This window comes from Protopterus annectens, chromosome 10.part0 (genome assembly GCF_019279795.1).
Source record: "Protopterus annectens isolate FY-2018-M chromosome 10.part0, PAN1.0, whole genome shotgun sequence".
In the NCBI taxonomy this organism is placed as follows: Eukaryota; Metazoa; Chordata; order Ceratodontiformes; family Protopteridae; genus Protopterus; species Protopterus annectens.
Genome location: NC_056744.1, coordinates 1,180,430,142 through 1,180,451,252, shown reverse-complemented (window position 1 = coordinate 1,180,451,252; position 21,111 = coordinate 1,180,430,142). Strand labels below are relative to the sequence as shown.

The 21,111-nt window shown below is 38.1% G+C and overlaps 1 protein-coding gene across 1 annotated transcript in view; it reads right to left on the bottom strand.

The window, feature by feature from the left end:
• The window catches only part of CCDC17 (coiled-coil domain containing 17), a 785,488-nt gene that overhangs the window by 506,619 nt on the left and 257,758 nt on the right, over positions 1–21,111 (bottom strand). The window contains exon 9 of the mRNA XM_044086848.1: positions 16,611–16,727. Within this exon, the coding sequence (XP_043942783.1) occupies positions 16,611–16,727 (117 nt within the window). The remainder of the gene's footprint in view (positions 1–16,610; positions 16,728–21,111) is intronic.

Genomic DNA, 21,111 nt, shown 5'->3' with positions numbered 1-21,111 from the left:
TGTTTATTTTGTTCCAGGTCAGAATACGGGCCATTGCATACAGAGTTATCAAGGCACTTTAAAGCAGTCTAAGTGGGTGTGCACGGGTTTGTGCGGAGGTAAGCACTGCTAATGTCCGGTCACACTTTCTTCTACTCAGTTAGCTTCTATATTGCTTAATCTGTGTAGGCAGTGCTTACCCCCATGCAGACGCACTTAAACATGCTTACTAGTGCTTACATATGCTTACTACTATTTATTTGTGCTTAAACCTGCTTAGTAGTGCCTTATTCATTATGACACTGACACTTCACATGTGCATTTCCTGCAGTACTCTAGTTCATAAATAAGTCATTTTTATTGTTTAATTTAACTGTTGAGGCTACCCACTCAAGTGCGCTAGCCTGTGCAAAGCATTTAATGTGTTTTCCTGCTATCTGTTACTGTCTTAAAAAAATATATATATATATATATTTATATATATATATATATATATATATATATATATATATATATATATATATATCCTTGTTTCCCACCTTTTCTGAGCTAGAATAGTCCTGAATTCAGGTTTTGCTGTATTCTGGGCTTTAGTACAAGTTCCTGTGTTGCCCATATCCTTACTTGGATAGGAGGAAGCTTCTCTGTTCACCAGTGAGAGTGGGGAGCTTTGAGCAGCCTATCTGTCCTTGGAGGAGTGGTCTCAGCCCAGAAACTAGTTGTTTATTGGCCGTTTTGGGCTAATTCCTAGCTCTTTCAAGTCCCCTGCTTTAAAACCTGCTTTAGCGCGGTTTTGCACAAATTTGCGCATAGCGCAGCATCGGGCAGCGCCGCTTAAACAGGTTTAAACTATTCCCGGCTCCACAAAGTCTGCTCTTCACTGTTTCCCTTAGAACTGTTCTAAATCTCAAAGTAAGCACTCTATTATCATCTAAAGCCCTGCACTTACTCTTATAAGTAATCTTATAAGTAAAAACTAATAAACTAAAGCACTACACCCTCTTATACGCCTTATAAGTACTTGGCTCCCTATTGGTCCTTTCTGAGCAGTCAAAAAAGCAGTTCCTTATACTATTCTGGCATGTCCAAAAGTCAGTTTTGGGTTTACTCTTCAGTCCAGCTGGTGAATCTGGGAATCTTGAGGCAATGCTACAACTGCCTTATGTACACAGACCACCCTCTCCTCCTCCCAACAAGCTCAAATATATGTGAAAGATGCAACTATATAGCAAACTGGTGGCTGAGCTCTCTCAACCCAATACTGGCACAGTCAGTCAGGAGGAGAAGGTAACCACACACACCACAATTCCAGTCTCACATAGACCTATCGCATCAGTAAACCAAACACATAAACACACAAAAACATACTCGGAGGCTCTAAATAAAAATCTGCTAAAGCAGCAGAGACCTCCAAAGCAGACATCCATTCGCTAACCCACAACAATACCCACGTATCACATAGTTCACAAAGTCAGTGTGCCACACAGTCACAGCCCTTAAGGCTAAACAACACACCTAATACACTTGTAATAGGTGACTCTATTGTCAGACACACTGATGTCCCACTCACCAGACTGTACAAGGAGAAGGTCACTGTAAGCTGCCTGTCGGGTGCCAGGATCCTCCACATAGCACAAGCACTCAGGTCACTCCAAAGCAAGTACAAATACGACTCCGTCATTGTCCATGCTGGTGTGAATGACCTGAGACATACCTCCCTGGACTACATGAAAAGAGACATAGAGGAGCTCTCTGATCATGTAGCCCAGGCCAGTATGAACCTGACCTTGAGTAGCATCTTGGCCTCACCAAGAATGATGCCACAGTATAAAGACAAAATTATCAATTTTAACAATTGGCTAAAGTATTGGTGTCATTCAAAGGGGATCCAGTGTCTGTCAGCCTGGGACGACATGCTCGACAAGCTACGTTGCTTCGCTAGGGACGGCTTGCACCTGTCACCCCTGGGCTTTTGAATACTGGCTAAGGCTCTTGCCTCCCCCATAGTGCCTTTTTTAGGCAAGGCTCAAAAGACAAACCCACCTCCATAGACAACACAAGGAAAAAAAAACTAAGGGTAATGCTGCTCAACGCCAGAAGTCTAAACCTCAAGATGCACGCACTTGAGGCTCTCCTCATTATGGAGAATACTGATATCTGTGCAGTAACAGAAACCTGGTTCAAGGCTCCAGAGAGCATCCCAGCACTACCAGGTTATACCTCATACCATGCTTTTCAGCCCCAAATCTCGGACCGAACCACAAAAGGAGGGGGAGTATCCATATTCATCAAAGATACCCACACCTCCAGGTTAGTGGCACTACACGAACCATCAGAAATCATCCATGTGCAACTAACAGTGGGCAAAACTGCTTTTCAGTTTGTAGCCTGCTACAGACCACCCTCCCAAGCTCAGGAACCCCACACAGCTTTCCTGAGAACACTGGAGAATATGAAGGTCTCTCCAAACACCATAATATTGGGTGACTTCAACTATCCAAACATTGACTGGGAAAAATACTCAAGCCCCAACACCCTCGCCCAACGGTTCCTAGAATTTATAAACTCAAATGCTATGGAACAACTGGTCACCACTCCCACAAGAGGGGAAAACATATTGGACCTGGTCATCACCAACATGGGGACTCTATGTTCCACACCAGATGTATACCCCTCATTGGTAAGATCAGACCATAAATTAATCACACTGGACATCCATATCCCATCCCCACCCCCAGCCAAGGAAACCACAATGAAGAATTTCTCAAAAGCAAACTTCACACTGCTCAAATCTAAGGTGGAATCCTTCAAAGCCCCCGGGCCAATGGAAAATACTGCCCAAACGACAGAATCCTTTACAAATGCATTCTATGGATACCTACAGGAATGCATGGATCGTGCTATCCCAAATAAAATCAAGACTCACTCCTCCAAAGGCAGGAGACCTGTCTGGTGGATCCCAGCCATAAATAAGTTATACAACAGAAGGAGGAAGCTACTACATGATAGAGCAAAATCCCAAAAAGGGAAGGCATCTCTGATCAGTACTAGCAAGAAACTATGATCCCTCATAAAATCATCTAAGGCCAGCTTCGAAAGAAAAATTGCACAAGACGCTAAAGATAATCACAAGGCTATCTTTAGTTATGTCAGGAATCTGGGTGGAAACTCCCAGATATGCTCTGAGTTAGTGCAAAATGACAATAAATACACTGATCCCACAGACATTGCCAACATCCTGGCAGACAGGTTCAGTGGAAACTTCTCCCCCCCCTTCCGCCCAAAAAGAGCAAATGTCTATCCCAACAGAATGTAGCCTCCCTGACATCATAGATGCACAGGTGAGAGCTGCCCTCTCCAAAGCAAAAAACACAGCATCAATGGGATTGGACGGTGTCCCGGGCTGTGTCTTACATGAGCTCCAAGAAGAACTGAACCCTCCCATAAAGTCACTGTTTAATCTCAGCCTTACTACAGGATATGTACCCAAGGAATGGCGTACAGCAACAGTGGTCCTGCTCCACAAAGGTAGTGCCACAACGGACCCCGGAAACTATCGCCCTATAAGCCAGACTAGTCTGGTCTGCAAAGCTATGGAGCGCATCATCATGGAACTCATAAACAAAGACATTGGGAACATCCAGACACTGGATCCTACCCAATTCGGCTTTGTTAAGGGCAGATCTTGCCTCTTGAACCTGGTTGACTTCTTTGAAACAGTTACCAAGGCCATAGATGAAGGGAAGGTAGTCCACACAGCCTACCTGGACCTCACAAAAGCCTTCAACACAATACCCCACTCGGGCATCATAAATAAGCTCACCAACCTAAATATCAACCCCTATGTCACAAGATGGGTTGCAAACTGGCTCAGGGATAGAACCCACATGGTCAGAATTGCAGGTGCCATGTCAGACTCTAAACCAGTTACAAGTGGCGTCCCACAAGGCTCAGTCCTGGGACCTCTCTTGTTCGGTATATATTTCTCTGAGGTACAGGCTAACACAGGAGGACTAAGGCTGACCAAGTTCGCAGATGACTGCAAACTGGGTGCCATAATCAACTCTCCGGCTGACACAAGCATCCTCCAAAAGGATCTCACAGAGACGGATAACTGGTGCCAGAGCCATGGCCTGAAGCTAAATGTCAAAAAGTGCATAGTCATCCCCTTTAGGAAAAACAATGTGCCCACAAATTACCACATAGGTGGTAATCCATTAAGTACGGAAGAAGTAATTAGGGATTTGGGGACCCAAGTAGATAGTAATCTCTCCTTTGACAATCACGTTGCCAAAGTGGTTAGAAAGACCTTCTATATAGCCCACCTTATCATGAAAGGGTTCACATCTAGATCAAGAGATGTCATTGTGCCTCTCTACTCATAACTCATCATGCCCATAATTGAATACAATGCCCCGTTTGGGATGTACCTTACCCGACACCTGCAGCAACTTGAAAGACCCCAGAAGTACCTCACCAAGAGGATCAAGGGACTCAAACAGATGCCCTATGCAGTTCGGCTAAAGAAACTCCAGCTCTACTCAGTTGCTTACCGCCTACTCAGAGGCGATCTATACCTGATGTATAAAGCCATGTCCAACCCAGAATTAATGGACATGCTCCACCTCAGGAAATCCAAATGCCTTAGAGCTACACACTCCAGGAACTTAAACCTCAGCACAGAAATCAATAGGACATGCTGGAGGGACAGATTCATATCCCAGAGGCTCCCCTCACTCTGGAACAAAATCCCAACCCATGTTAGGCAGAGTCCCTCACTGACCCTCTTCAATAGAAATCTTGATGAGTGGATGGGAGATTGTAAGTTTACCCCTGGGATCTCTTCTGTGTCCCTGCTTGACAAAGGCAAAGTAAACTAACCTTAAAAGGACTAACTTCTGTGACCTACTATACAGAGGCGCAGTCAACTAATCTAAAAGGGTGGGGAAAGCCAAACACATTCTGGCTAGGCTTATTATTTATTTATTTATTTTACATTTGTTAACCGGGCTAGTCTGGCTGGATACATGTCCATTTTCAGCAGAGGCCCGAGGAGAAAAGCTCCACTATCAGACTAATACACTACAATATATGAAGTCACTAATAGTACTAACTATACAAATCAAACTAAAACTAATATAGTATAATACGGCAAAATACAAATGCAAATCCTTTTTCATGTACAAATCTGACTAGATGACAATCAAAATTCAGTCAGGGGCTGAGGAGAAAAGCTTCAGTATCAAAAAAAATTTAAAGTTAAAACAATATCCATAGTAGCTAGTAATAACAACAAATAGGTATTGGCTGAAAGCATAAAAGTGGTTAATATATAGTGTTAAACAGGCAGGTTAGTAGTGTAAAAGATATTAAAAGGTTAGAGATGGGTAAAAGGCAGAAATGATGTAAAGAGAAAGGAAATAATAAAGTACAATTACTGTTAGGTATAGGGTTTGTGGACTTAGTGAGGCTAAGGAACAGGCAGTAGGTAAAGGAGATGGGGAAAAACAAAGATAGTGAGAAATGTAAAAGGTAGCAGGATTATAGGAGGTCAGCTAATAGGCAAGAGACAGAAAAACAGAGTGGTCAGAGAGTCAAACAGAACTAAGAACAGAAGAGTGGAGGTATAAAAAGGGACTGTGGAAGTCAGTTTAAGTTAGAACTGAAGAGCAAAAGTACACAGGAGCAGACTGGGATGAGAAATAAGTTTGCTGAGGTCAGTCAGGATTAGAGCAGGGGCATAGCCAGTGAGTTATTAGGTGAGTTTTCATCTGTTTTTTGAAAAGATGACATGAGCCTAGGGAGGTCAATTCTGTGGGGAGTTTATTCCAGTAAGAACCGACAGTGTTTGCAAATAAGGAATCACCTGATTTATTATGAGATTTCAAGGTAGTAACTAGTAGCTTGTTGGCTGATCTAAGTGAAGTGAGATTTTTATAAGGAGTGATGAGTTTATTTAGTGTGGGTGTGTTGGAGGGTAATGTAGAATTTTAAAAGTGATGATTAGTTGCTGTAGTAGTATTAGGTTTGGAAGTTCAAGCCAGTTTAGTTTTTAAGTTAAGACAGTGATGAGTTTGGAATAGAGAGCCAGTGGCAAATCTGGCTATACTGTGGTAGGCGGTATTCAGTTTTTTTAGATTAGCTTTAGATATATTGATAAAGGAAGGAGAGGCATACAATAATGTAGAAATGAGGTGAGTTTGGTGAGCTACTGGAAGTGGCAGTAAGGAAGGGCTTAAGTCTGTAAAGGGCACCCATCTTTTTATTGACTGACTTGATAGTTAAGTCAATGTGATAGTCAAAATTTAGCTGATTGTCTATGGTTATGCCTAGCAGTTTAGTGGAAAAGTCAGGTTGGATGACAGTGCCATTGCATGATACAATGGAAAAGTGATAGGGGTGGATTTAGAGGTAGGGGTGAACAGTAGAAGTTTGGTTTTTTTGGGATTTAGGAGGAGACAGATATGTTGGAACCATTTTTCTGCTGCAGTGAAGACCACCTGGGTAGCAGTGTGGAGTTGTGCTGGGGAAGAAGCAGAGCAGATGAGAGTGGAATCATCTGCATACTGTATACAAGTGGATGTCGGGAGGGAAGTGGGCAGGTTATTTATGAAAATAGAGAAAAGTAGGGGACCTAGGATGGATCCTTGTGGGACGCCGATAGTAACTGGGAGTTGAGAGGATAGATGGCTGTCCCAGAGGACTGCTTGTTTTCTATTAGTCAGGTATGAGTCGAACCACTGTAATGCTTGTGAATCAAGTGAGAGGGATGGTAGGTAATCGAGGAGAAGTTTATGGTTGACCATATCGAACGCTTTTGAGAGGTCTAAGAATAGTGCAGAGGAGAACAGGTTGTTGTTGCGGTTTTTATTGATAGAGTCAGTGAAGGAGAGAAGGGCAGTTGAAGTACTGTGGTAGGGTCTAAAACCATGTTGTGAGTCTACAAGCAAGTTGTTATTTAAGAGATAATGTAGAAGTTGGTGGTGAATGCAGCGTTCCATTATTTTGGATAGAGGGGATAGAAGGGCAATAGGCCGAAAATTGGAGAGTTCGTTGGAGTTTCCTCCTTTATGGAGGGGAATAATATGGGAGATTTTCCAACAGGATGGGATTTTGGATTCAGTTATGGTTCGGTTTATTAAGATGGAGACTGGGTAGGCTATCTCAGATGCAGCTAGTTGCAGATATTCAGCTGGAAGCTTGTCTGCAGAAGGGGTGCAGGGTTTGAGTTTAGATAGAAGCTTATGTATATAGGTTGTTGAGACAGTATTGAACTTTAGCATGTGTGTGTTGTTTTGAGTGGGGGTAGTTTGGAGGTTTGGGGGGGGGTCATGGTACTTGCAAGTGAGGTGACTGTTTGAGAGAAAAAGTTGTTGAAAGTGTCGGCTATTATGTTAGGTTGGGTTTGTGCTAGGCTAGCTGGGGTAGGCGTTTGGTGTTGCCAGGATGGAGTAGTTTGTTTATTCCTGACCAAAATAGTTTTGGGTTTTGGTGTTGGTTTTGTTGGTATTGAAGGTGGTAGTTTTTCTTGTCCAGAATGGTAAGCTTCTTTGTTTTATTTCTCAGCTGTTTGAAGTTTTGATGGTCAATTGGGTTTTGTGGACCTCCATTTAGACCATAGTTTATTTCTAGCTCGCATAGTTTGTTTAGTTGTTTTAGAGAGCCATGGGGCTGCTTTGGATTTGACTCTGACTAAGCGGGATGGGGCATGTTGGTTTAGAATTTGTAGGAAGGTATTGTTGAAATAGGTTACAGCCTCATCTATTGGGAGGTATTTTAGAGTAGACCAGTTGTATTCCTTGAGTTCATTTTGAAAGGATGCTAGGTTGAATTCTGTTTTGTTATGTTTGGTACGGAAAGTAGTTGGTTTGGGATTGTTGAATTTTTGTTTAGTGATAAAGGTAAGGAGGTGGTCACTGATATTGTCAGGGAGTATTCCTGTTTTATAGGAGAGGGGATTGTTGTTGATTAGTATCCAGTCTAGAATGGTTTGTTTGTGGGTGGATTTATTTATTCTAGTAGGGGAGTTGATGGTTTGATGATAGTTAAAGAGATTAAGGTGAGTGGAGGGTGTGGGGATTTGCAGGAGTTCCAGTCAATGTTGAAATCACCTAAGATTATGGTTTCTTGGGGAAAGCTACAGGAGGCCCAGCTAAGGATATTTTCCAGGGTATTGATGTTCTTACCTGGAGGGATGTAGGAACATATTATGTTTATAGCCTTGGATTTATTAACTTGGAGTTTGGTGCAAAGTATTTCAGCATTTCCTGGAGAGGGGCAAGGAGTCAATTAAGGCTACCTGAAGTTGTGATTTGTATAGGACGGCCACTCCGCCCTTTTATTAAGACGATCTTGTCTTAAGGTGCTATAGCCTGGGGAGTAAATTGTTGTCTTTGGTACTGGGTTTAAGCCAGGTTTCTGTGAGACAGAGGATATCGAAGGCATAGAAATCAATTAAGGCATGGAGTTGTGTTAATTTGTTATTAATGCTACTGAATATTTAAGTGAGCAATAGAGAGGAGTCAGTGGAGAAGGGTGTGCTAGTATAGTTAGCTGTATGGTTTGAAGGGGTGGGATTGAGGAGGGTATTGGGACCCGGGTTGGGGTGGATGTCCCCATGTATTAATAAAAGTGTTTGTGAGGTTTGAAAGATACTTGTGTATTTGATGGGTATTATATAGAACCGTTTGGAGGTTGTGAATTTGTAATGGTGTACTTTATGGTAGAGAGGGGGAAGGTAGGGGCAGGTTGAAAGTATATTAATATGGGTTTGGTCAGGTAGAGGAAGTGTAGTTGTAGTATGTTTGGCTAATACAGGAGTTTGGATAAGCCTAAGATGTTCATAGGAGGTAAGAGTGTAGTAGTAAAGCAGGATGTTAAGTAGAAGAAGAGGAATGATTGAGTTGAGGGTTAAAGGCATGTTTTTATAGAGTGAAAGGTTAGTAAGTGAAGGACTACACGGTGTAAAATAATAGGGTGAGGTAGTATAGTTTAGATAAAGGAGAGAGGGTGTGGTGTTAGGAGTAGGGAGTTAAGTGGTAGATGTGCAGGAAGTAGAGATAGGTAATTTGTTAATTAGGGGTGTCTAAGTAAGTTTAAAGGTAGGACCCTGGGGTGGGTGGGAATTGGGGGTAGGGTGGGAGTGAGTGAGCGTAACGGAGCGGGAAGAACAGGACAAAAGTTGCAGAAGACAATCAGGCAAGAAGAGAGAAACAGGTGTAACTTACAGGATCTAGTAACAGGAGCAGGACGACAGCAGCCAGGTGAGGGAAGTCGAAGAAAGATGGCGGCACCAGAGGTAAGGTATACTTATAATGTGTGGAGGGGGTAGGGGCTTAGGGGAGGGTAAGAGGTAAGCGGGAGTTAGATAAAGCAACGTGAGAGAGATACAAGGGTGAGAGGTAAGGAAAGGTAGCTGGGATTGAGTAATAGGAGGAGCTAGTGCAAAGGGGCAAAAGAATAGAAGAAGTGGTGAGGTACTTGTTAGATAATGGAGTAGAGATACATGGGGAATAAGTGCAGCAGCAGTAAAAAGAAGCAAGGCAAGATCAGTATGGGTTGAGCAGAAGTGGAGGGAGGACGATGGGGTAGGATAGCCAAGAGGAGAAGCAAAGTAACAGAGACAATAGAGCAGAATGTGGAGGAAAACAATCAGCAAAAGTGAGAGAAACACAACAGGTAAGTGTGAAGGTTGGAGAAGGATTGAACAGTATGCAGAGGTAGAAAGGTAGAGAGGCAGAAAGGAAAACTATTAGTCGCTGTAAGTAGGATGGCTGGGGTAAGGGGAAAAGGTGGAAAATAACTGTAAGAAGAGACTAAAAACACAGTGACTGGGGTTTTCCACAGGTAGTTTACAGAGGTGGTGTAGGAAAGTGATAGGGGAGAAGCTACAGTTTTGAAAGTTACAAAGACTAAGTAGGAGATAACAGTGCCACCTGGTGGCCACACTGGGCGTGGTAATGTTGTTATCTTTGTGGGGATTGGGTCGGGAAAGGAATGAAAAAGGACGCAATGCAAGGGTAAGACAGTAGAAGAAGAAATAAAGGCGGGGGGGGTTAGCTGCTGGCTAGTCTGCCTGTTTCGTTGGCCTAAGTAAAGTAGTGTTTGAACTTTAATTTAGAAGACTTAACATACACATAGTTACATTGAGTCAATGTAAATACATACTTCCAATGCCTTTTACAGGTCACACTTTTTGGGAGATAGTAGGGGTTTTTCAGTGGTGCCCTAGTGTTCCGAGGCTTCCAGAAGGGTGTAAGAAGGTAGATTGTTGCTGGGACAAAACTGGTTCACAGTGCTGCTCTTCAAATTGCTTTGGTCAAATAGTGGTTCCCAAATCTGACTTGAGATGTACTGTCCTTCTGTATTTGTAGTCTTAGAACTCATTTTTGGAGGTTCACATTTCACCCAGATGGTCCATGCCCATTACGTAGACTTTTATGATCAAACATACGCGTTACACGTACCAAACGAGTTTTATATTTGAATCAATAGTTTTACGTCTACAAATAACATAAAGTAGCTCTTTAAATATATTTATACATCATTTTTTAATAAAATCATATATTTCGTCACTTGAAAACGCTATGTAAAAAATTACAATTTTCCCCACTGCTAGATAACTCGTTGCGGAAATCCTCCCTAAGGCAGAAAGCCTAATATCAACCTATGAACCTATGTGTTATTTAGTGGGTTTTGCAACAACAAAAGTGGTTATAATGTGCTTTACCATGCAAAATAGACTGTGCTGCAGTGGGACTCGAACCGGTAAGGCCTGCTCGTTAGGTGACTGCTCTGCCCAATTCACACTCTTGCTTACATCCATGAGGCGGTCCGATTAGAACTGCTCCATCCAACACCTGCATGCCTTGACCCATAATTTCATACCCATTGTTCCCCCCGCTCCTCCTCTGCAGCAATCATCCTTTCTCTGGGTGCAGGTCAGGTCTAACCACACCACTACACACTGCCCCGTCTCCACTTCTCAGGACCCATCACGTACATTGTCTTGACCCATGGATCATCAGGCTTTCCCAACCTTGTAGTCCGAGAACATACGTGCCCTGCCTTGACAAATCGGTGTACTGACGGGAATCCGAATATGCTATAATTTTTGGGTTGTCCCACAAGGGACGTTCCTGTCTTTGTTTCAAGATTAGACTTACCAGGTCCACAATGTTTCTCCCACTGGTAGCATCTTGCCTGTGGTTTAGGAAGCAGTGGTCTGTTCACTTTGTTTGTGTGTTTGTTTGTATGTTTCACCTGTTTGGCTGTGGGGGTGATATGGGTACGTGTAACACGTATGTTGATTGAGACTCCTCACCCCCATTGGTGGTGCCTGTGGTCATATATGTCATTCTTATGTGCTGTATCATATCATAGATATATATCTGTGTATATACACACACACACACACACACACACACACACACACATATATATATATATATATATATATATATATATATATATATATATATATATATATATCAGACCTCCCAACCTTCCCGAATTATCTGTTTTTTGCTGATTTTTGGGGTCAAAAAATGGGGTGCCACGATTCCTGAGTGGCACCCCTTCATTTCCGATTTTCCCAGTGGTTTTGTTTTTAATTTTGTGTTCTGCATTTTGCTGACGTCACCGGGCATGCGTGATGACATCAGCTCCATCAGCCTGTCGGAATTCAGCACTCGCGTATGTTGTGCATGCATTTCCAGGATGTTTTTGAATGCAAGCGAGCAGGAAGGAAATAAGGACTGCTTTTCAAAATGTATCAGGCTGCCTGCAAGAAGGACACACTTTTAAATGGATTATTATGGGAATCTTCCTGCGCCGAGCGGAACGGACAAGTTCAGGTAAGGTGTGTGTGTGTGTGTGTGTGTGTGTGTGTGTGTGTGTGTGTGTGTGTGTGTGTGTGTGTGTGTGTGTGTAAAAAAACTGAAATCTCTCATCAAAAACAGCAAATTAATATAATTTGTCAGGCAAACTCCCTGTGTAGTAAATTATTGGTACTCCTACATAATACCTTGAAGGTACTGTTCCTTAATCAGAAGTTCCATTGTTAAGCCGAGCGAGCCGAATATTGCAATAAACCTTTCTCTAGCTTCTTTTGTTGGCAGCTTAATTAGAAATAGTACTTAGCATCTGGCAAATTAACCTGAATATTTAACCAAGAGATTTGTTCCCCTGCGTTATGAATTTCAATGAAAATCTTTGAACAGTTTTCCTTCATCTGTGCTCCTCCTCAAAGAAGTCAAACATTGATTTTCCAATATACAAGATGTAACTTCTAACACACGTTCTGCCAAAAAATACCCTCTGTCTTAGTGGGAGATAATATCAAGTCACTTTATAATAAAGTAGTTGCAAAAACATTCTAAATAATAGCTTATAGTGCATACAAATATAAGGCTTGAGGGAGAAAAATATAGCTTAGCAAGGATTTTGACATTAATGCTCTTTTGCTTATTTTTTTTTCATTTGCTACAGCATATACATTTCCACTTAGTCATAGAACTTAAACCACTTTGAGTTGTCTGAACCAAATGAAGAAAATGCTAATTCATTGTTCTAGTTATGTTAATCCAATATCAATGCATACATTGTTTCTCTTCCTAAAATTATTTTTTTCACTTTTTTCATATCTAGTTCTATAATATTCTGCAACTGTAATTTATTTATAATCCAAAGTAATATCCCAGCAGTCTTTTAAGCTTGTAATAAATCAACTGCACAAGCTTATGTGTTTTTGTGACACACAAAAGACCCCCCCACACACACACACACACACACACTAATACTAATGTTAAAAGAAATAATCATTAGCAATGGCTGAAATACCTGAACAGTGACCAGAGGACCTAATTGACCACCCTTGTTGGAAACTTTCTGTACTGTAGCAGCCTGCTCTTACATCCTTTAACCGGTAGCCATATCATTGAATCTGAAACTACATCACTGGTAAATCATTTCAAAGTATTGAGAAGTCTCATAGCAGTCATGATTGTGTGCAAGCATTTGATGCTTGTGGCACATAAAAATGAAATGCTCATATTGATTCATAATAAGTTATTAGGCTTATGAATAAAAGTTACCTAGAAGCCTGGAAACTGTCTTCCCAGTTTTATGCTTGATTCTTTTTTATCGGACACAGAATGGGTCTAAAAGCTGGCAAAAAATTGAACTTTTTATTTTTAATAAATATGTATTGCACAATCTGGTGATGCTTTGAGTTACAAATCTGCCTTTAATCTATGTAACAGATACTTATTCATAGATTCATAGATTAGTACTAGGCTAACTGCTTGCGAGCCATTTTTTTTAAGCCTAGCCAATTATCCCTTGTGAGACTCAAACCCTGCAATTTGTGCTTGTAAGACCAACACCTTAACTATTAGGCAACCCTCCTAAGCCCCCAGGGTTAGGTGGTATTAACAGGGTGATGTGTACTGACATGATACTAATGCCATGATTAAATGTAGAAATAGTTCAAAAGAATCTCCCTTTTGAAATGCATTGGACACAAAACATTAATCCCCACTTTTGTGTCAGTATGAGCTCCATTGGTTTGGTCGACAGGGATTTTGGTTGACATCTGTGTAATTGACTGCATTTGGTCGATTATACAGGTAGCTGACAAGTGTGTGAGATCAACAATCCCCCTGGTATTGCTTTAATGGTTGTGCATTGTGCTGAAATGTAAAAATAAAATCCAAATAATCATTGTAGAAGTAAAGCAGTATGCAAACATTAGTGTTTATGGTAAATGGGGCGAAATAACCAGGTAATGGGACATTGGAATGGCTACAGGGGGACTCTGGTGCCATATTTTAGTTGTCTGTTCTTCAGTTTGCTTTTGAAAGTTGGTATCCCATAATTCCATTGGAGTGGGTGGGGTTATGTAATTATGTATGCAAATTTTATGTTAATCAGTGTACAGATTTGTACCTATTTTTCGTGGGCCTTGTCCAGATTTTTGATATTTCCAGGTTGAGAAGTATGATACATATATATATATATATATATATATATATATATATATATATATATATATATATATATACACCTCACAACATGTAGATATATGGATGCCTGCATATGTATATATCTATATGTGGATATTTATATATATGTATGTCTATATATGTATACATATGTAATACAGAGAGGGAGAGGTATATATCTATTTAGTTATAGATATATATATATATATATATATATATATATATATATATATATATATACACACATACATCTACATATTTAACTACATGTCCTGTAATGTTGAATGGTATTGCTGGATGCTATGCTTGGCTATGCGGTGGCTTAGTGGTAAACCACATTGGCTATGGTGTGCAGCCTCCTGGGTTTGAGCCTTTCAGGGACTGTTTAATTTGTTGCTGGCCAGAATGAGGCCCGTTGGATACGGAGTGGTTGAAGCACTTTTAAGCAGTTGTCAGCGGATTTGCATGACGGTAAGCACTACTAACTTCCAGTGACATCAGCTTACACATGGTTAGCCTAACTATTGCTTACTCTGTGTAAGCACTGTTTACCATCGTGCAAACAGACTTGCACCTGCTTACTCGTGCTTATTTATCCTTACTACTGCTATATTTTAGACAGTAATAGTCTACTGGTTCTCAGGGAGGTAGTGAATTTGGCAAGTGTATGGGGTTATCATTCATTACACAGCTTACTACTCCAGTTCACACATATATGTTATTTATTAGGTTATACAACTAAATAACAGTGATTTGACATGGAAATGGAATGTACTGCAGTGGGACTCGAACCGGGATTGACTGCTCGTGAGGCGAATGCTCTGCCCACTACAATATTGCTGTACTGCTTCATTTGCACATATCCTGCTTTTTATCCTCCTTTTGCTATTTCAGCTACATTGACTGTAGCTAAGCGATGGGCACACCCGTGCACCTACAGTTAGCTTTAATTGGATTTTTAAAAAAATAACAGGGTTTCTTCTTTTAATTTATATGTCCTGTTGCTGTTGTACACATGGGGGTCTGTTGGCGGGGTTATGAGGACACCTATGAGTGATCTCGGTCATTTCTTAACAGCTTCTGCTGTTCTACATTGCAGGGACGTGTTTATTCTTAGAGCTCTGCTCCCAGACATGTCCCCTGCACTCGTACATGCTCCGTGCAAGCCTAGGAGCTTGGCCAGTGTGCCTTCATTATTATGCATGGCATGCTGCCGTTCTGCTGCCAAACTGGTGCTTCCGTGCAGGACTACGCTAGTCCTGCACGGGAGGTTATTGAATCCAGGGGATTGTCTTAACACTCGTAGCTGTAATATAATGTATTATGTCAATGACTTTTAAAACAGCATCTTAGTTTTCCTAGGTAGAAATTTTAGATTTCATGGTTTCAATTTGTGAGGTTTTTAAAATTTTTTCTGTAATCTTTACCTGGGATGTTTTGTTATTATCAATTTATTTTGTACTATTTGCAATGCCTCTAGTTCTTTTTTGTTGTATTTTTTCATATGAGGTACAGTCTATTTACTCCATGATTTATTACTGGCAGCCTTGTACATCTTGTCTGGGCCATGCCTGAAAAGTGCCTCTGAAGCAGCCCACCTATCCTGTTAACAAATAAAGTAATTACGTAAAATAAATTAAAAAAAGAAAAGAAAAAGGCAAAACATGCAAATGGCTCTACAGCAATTTTATTTATCATGTATTATACTCCTTAGATTTAATAATCAGTATTCTCATGTGCATTGTCCTACATATTCTAGAACAAATAAAACAGTTTTTGTTAAAGTAGCTGCTAGTCTTTGTCATCAATGTGTTCTGCATCTAATCTCGTCCTTCTTTAAAGGGGTGTGTGTGTATGCCAGTTCCATAACTGAAGTTTGGTATATGACTGACTGTTATTCAAATGTACATTCGATAAGCATCAAACCTACAGAGAAACAAGAATCAAAACTATGTGTTTCACTTAGCAGGCCTCAACACATGGGGCTGTGTTCCTTATACCCTGTTACTTAAAAACTAACGCCAGGATTGGTGTTTCTTGCAGAAAAGTGAATTCTGTCAGACACCACAATCACAGTCTTTAAACACAATCAAACATCATGCATTAGTGATCACATACTAGATTGTCAATCACAAATGACTAGCAATTAAGCCTAACACTGTATTTCTTGTTATTATAATGGCAAGGTTTTGCATTTACTCTGCAATTGTAAATGCAACAGGGGAATATTCATTTTTTTCTTTGCTATATTATCTCTGATATATTATTTTGAAATATTTCCATGTTATTAGTCTGAGGCATATCAATAAAAAATAGTTGATCCAAAGGTCTAACTTGAGAGCAAAACAAAATTAACCAATTGATCAATCAGTTTATAATGAATTCATCAGTCAGTGATAGTGTGTGTTTCTAATTATTTGTAAAAAGTACTGCTTCACCATTATTTCATTATGGTCTTTTGGTTAGCTGGAACACGCAGTAAATCTTATAACTACTCCACTGTAATGTTTGGTGCTTACAGCATTGCTTTGATCTCTCTGTACAGAGAATCTGACAATGTCATTTAAGTTTGGAGACAAAAATGATCTGTTAGGCAATGTTTCCAGAAGTCTCCCTGTTAAAACCTACCATCCCCCACCTTCCTGGTCTCACGTTGCAGCTTTAGTTTCAAGATTTCATCTTCAAGACGTTGGTTCTCCAGTTCCATCCTTAGCAGCTCTGTGTCCAAGGTTCCATTAGGAAGTTCTGAAAAATAAATGTGCATCAAAGAAAATGTTGATCAAACACTAGTATGGAATGTTATTGATAATAGAAGACACTGAACATAGTTTTACTGAAAAAATGTTGACTTTATGTAGTGATAGTGCTAATGATAATGCATTTTGATTTTTAAAAAGTGCAATATATATAAAAGTTTATTTGAGTTGGAGGCAGTTACAAGACACTTCTCCAAGACATAACTGTCTGAAATACAAAGACCATTAATGATGAATGATTATAGTTTACAGAAATAAAACTCTATACTTCATCATTTCTATAATTCACTATTTTGGAAGGGCATAGCCTCTGCAGCCTCAAACTGGTGTCTGAGATCCCTACACATCTCTCAAAAAATAAAATCATGTTCATGACCCCCATATTTAGGGGTCATGAATATTTTCTGTTTGAAGTGGCCTTAGATCTTAGAATGGTTTGTTGGCCAAAAAAGATCTTTTCAACCTTCTAAATCTGAATAAAGTCATATTAAAATATTCTGTGTTTACCAATTGCCTATAGTTCTATTTTTTAATAGTGTGCTCTAATATGTGTAATTAGAGACACAAAAGGAGTTATGAATTCTCAAAAATATATTTCTGGAAAAGTGTACAACTGTCAAAAAATAAACTAGGTGATATATCAAACATTCATGTTTAATACACTAAGTAAGTAAACCATTTAAAACAATTCTTTTCAATTCATCATTTCGGGGGACTTACATCTCACAGATATTACTACTTATTAAACTATGTCATGTTACTGTGCAAAAAAAATGCTCTGATAAATTATTGTGGTATTTCACAGGAAAGGTTTGCCACCCAGCAGGGAAAAGATGTGTTAATTCCGCAGACTCTCTCATACTTTTAGCTTTTTTTTTTTAAACAGTTTTATCGATTTTCCAAACTATACCTAAAATGTTCATAAAATTTTCACAAAATTTCAATTTGAAGAAATAAAAAAAAACTAAACAATAATAAACAAACCTAACCAAAATATTTACAAAGACGTTCAGAAAATATTTCATGTAGATTTTGATGCTTATTTCAAGATCTTATATAAACAAATTATTTTCCCAATAAATCACATAGCTTATTTCATAAGTTATATAAACATATGTCTTTGACAGATCTTGACTCGATGGTTAATAATTCTAGATGACAAACTTCAGTAAGAAGAGTTTTAAATTCCCAAAATAAGGGAGAAATATCTGATTTCCAGTTTTGTATTATAATTTACCTTGCTACAGCCAATATAGCCCAAACCAATGAAAGCTTGTTCTCCTTAACACATTTAGGTAGAGATGTGTTAAATAAAACCATAGATTTAGTTAGAGTGAAATTATCAGAGAATAATCTTGTAAAAAGTTATTAATCTCTTCCTAGTACTTTTTAAGCAACTTAAAATCAAAAAATATATGGGACCAATCCACCTTCACGTCACCTTTACACCTCCAACATATGTGTTTTGTAGCTATATTTACCTATAATGTAAGGTGTTATGAAGGCTCTATTCATAAATATCTATGTAAAAAGTCTCCATTTGCCTGATGAAGTTGTCATGTTGGCTGAGTCTAATATTATTGTTTTATCTATGTTATTAGGTGAATATTTATCATTAAAAAATATTTCCAATAATTCTCTGATAAGTTACCTGTTTCATTTCTGATTACTTTATATGTGTTAGATAATTTACTTATAGAAGGAGACTCTTGCTGTGCAAATAATATCATATAATGTGATAATTTAACAATTTAATTTTTTGTTGTAGGAGACATCAAGTCCATTTTGTTTAACAAATATTGTCTACAAGATTGCAGTGTTAACTATATGTCTTTATCCAAACCAAATTCAGCAGTCAGGTGGGTTAAGGATTTCAGTTCATTGTTAATTATCAGTTGTGACCAATAAATTTGTTTCTTTTCTTTTAAAACTAACATTTTAGTATAATCAGTAGAAATAATTATTCATTGTGTGAAAGCTATAGGGAAGAGAATAAAAAAAGTTTTAAATATAAGATGTTTATATAAAACATTTCTGAAAGTATTTAAAATAAGTAGCATATAGTTCATTTATGTAATGGGTGTGTATAAGTAGGTAACTAATCTTTTAATAACCTGATGAATCTGTTATTTACTGTAGATATTTTTGGGGATTAGAGGCATGGTCAAAGTCCTGGTATAGTACCTCAAAAAAGGTTTAGTATAATGTGTCTTTGGTATACCACCACAGCAAAACAGAAATAACTGCTAAAACCAATTTTATTCACTGGCAAGATAAAATAAAAACATAAAAATGTGAGCCTTCAGTAGTGTAATAGAAGTTTCTATTTTTTTTTCAAAAAAAAGTTTCCATTTAGCAGAGAAATTCATATCAATAAGTTGTATTAAAGTTTTAATCACCAATGAAATAGAATATAGTTCCACTTTAGGTAAACCAATACCTCCCTTATTCCAATCTCTCATGTGATGTGTTAAAGCTACTCTTGATTTATTTGGGTGCCACAAGAACGTTTGAGTCATAGAATTAAAGTATTTAATTGCTTTTTAGGCTGGGTAAGGAGATTGATTGGATAATATAAAGTATTTAAGGTAGTAAAATCATTTTTATGATTGAAACTTTTTCTTCCATAGTAAAAGGATTTTTTTCCATTTATTAATGTGATTTTTGATAGTAGATAAAGTTTGATCATAATTCATTTGGATAATGTCTTTGACATCATTAGTAATTATTACCCCCAGATATGTCAGATATGTTATTTGATTTGCCAGAACTAAATATGTTACAATTGTTTTACCAATTTATAATTAGTTGTGTAGATGGGAAGTATTTTAGTTTTGGTGTTGTTGAAAATTAATCCTGACTTTCTTTGAAAAATTTCCATATATATAAATTATTGCTGCCCAGGGTAATAAGTATATCATCTGCGAAAAGTTGTATTTTAGAGGTTTCATTAGTATTTTACTTAAAACCCTGAATATTATTGTTCATCCTAATTAGATTGGCCCAAGGTTCCAATATTAAAGTAAATAGTAATGGGGATAATGGACAGCATTGCTTAGTCCCTTTTGTAATAGGGATATTTTGAGAAATACTAGTACCAATCTTAACATAACCTTGACTATCTTTATATAAGGAAGTAATAAGGTTTATAAAGCTGTCTGAAAATTTGAGCTCCTCCATTAATAAAAATAAATAATCCCAACTGATGGAGTCAAATGCACAGTGTATATCAAGACTTATTAGGGTTAATTTTTTTTTAAATATTTTGCTGTGTCAATCAGTATAATAGAGCTTTTAATATTATCATATGTATTCCTTTTCACAATGAAACCTGTCTGATCTTTATTTACCAGGTTTGGGAGAAAAGTCTTTAGTCTATCTGCAAATATGGACATAAACATTTAATAACTGATATTTAATAGGGATATTAGTCTATATGAGGAGCATTTTGATGGATTTTTATTTCATTTCAATATGGGAGATATAAATGTATATTTCTAAGAAGGTGGTATAAGAGAATTATTCTGTGAAATAGTTAAAACTTTATGAAGTAAATTGAATGCTAACTTGGGCAGTATCTTATAAATTTCTTGTATGATACCATCATTACCAGGTGCTTTATTTAATTTACGTTTGTTAATTTGATTTTGGAGATCAGTAAGGGAAATGGGTTTGTCTAATAAAGTTATTTGTTCTACAGACAATCTGTTTTTAGTGTATTTTATAATGAGAGATTTAATTTCCTATTTCAGATCTGTTATTTGAAATTTCTGATTTATATTACTGAAATAATTTCTAAATTCAGTCAAAATATTTTGTAGATCATACACCTTTCTTTTTCTGGAGGAGAATATTTCATTAATGTGATTAAGTTTACTAAGTTTTTTAGTTTTATTTGCCAATATATTTAATGATCTAGGATTAGTTGAAAAATATGAATTTGCTTTCTGTGCTAATCTTAATTTTATGGTTTAAAATTTCCAAATATTTGTTATTTGATGAAAGGATTTCTTTTTTCATTTCATCATTGCCTTTATCTCCCTTGTACTTTAGTTTTAGATTGTCTAATTTCAGTTGTATGTCATGTAATTCATTACCCATATTTTCCTTTTATTATTATACCAAGTGATAAGTTTCCCATATAAATAATCTTTTAATGCATCCCATATATATATTTCCTGAGAAGCTTCTATGGTATTTATATTGATGAAATTTTGAATCTGAGGAAATACATTCTTTAAATTCCTTTATGTTAGTAATGTATGCAGGGATTCTTTTAATATGAATATTATGGGATGAGTTAATTGATATTAAAAATTATGGAGTTGTGGTCAAATAATGGGCAAGATATGACTTTGTGTTTAGTTAGACTG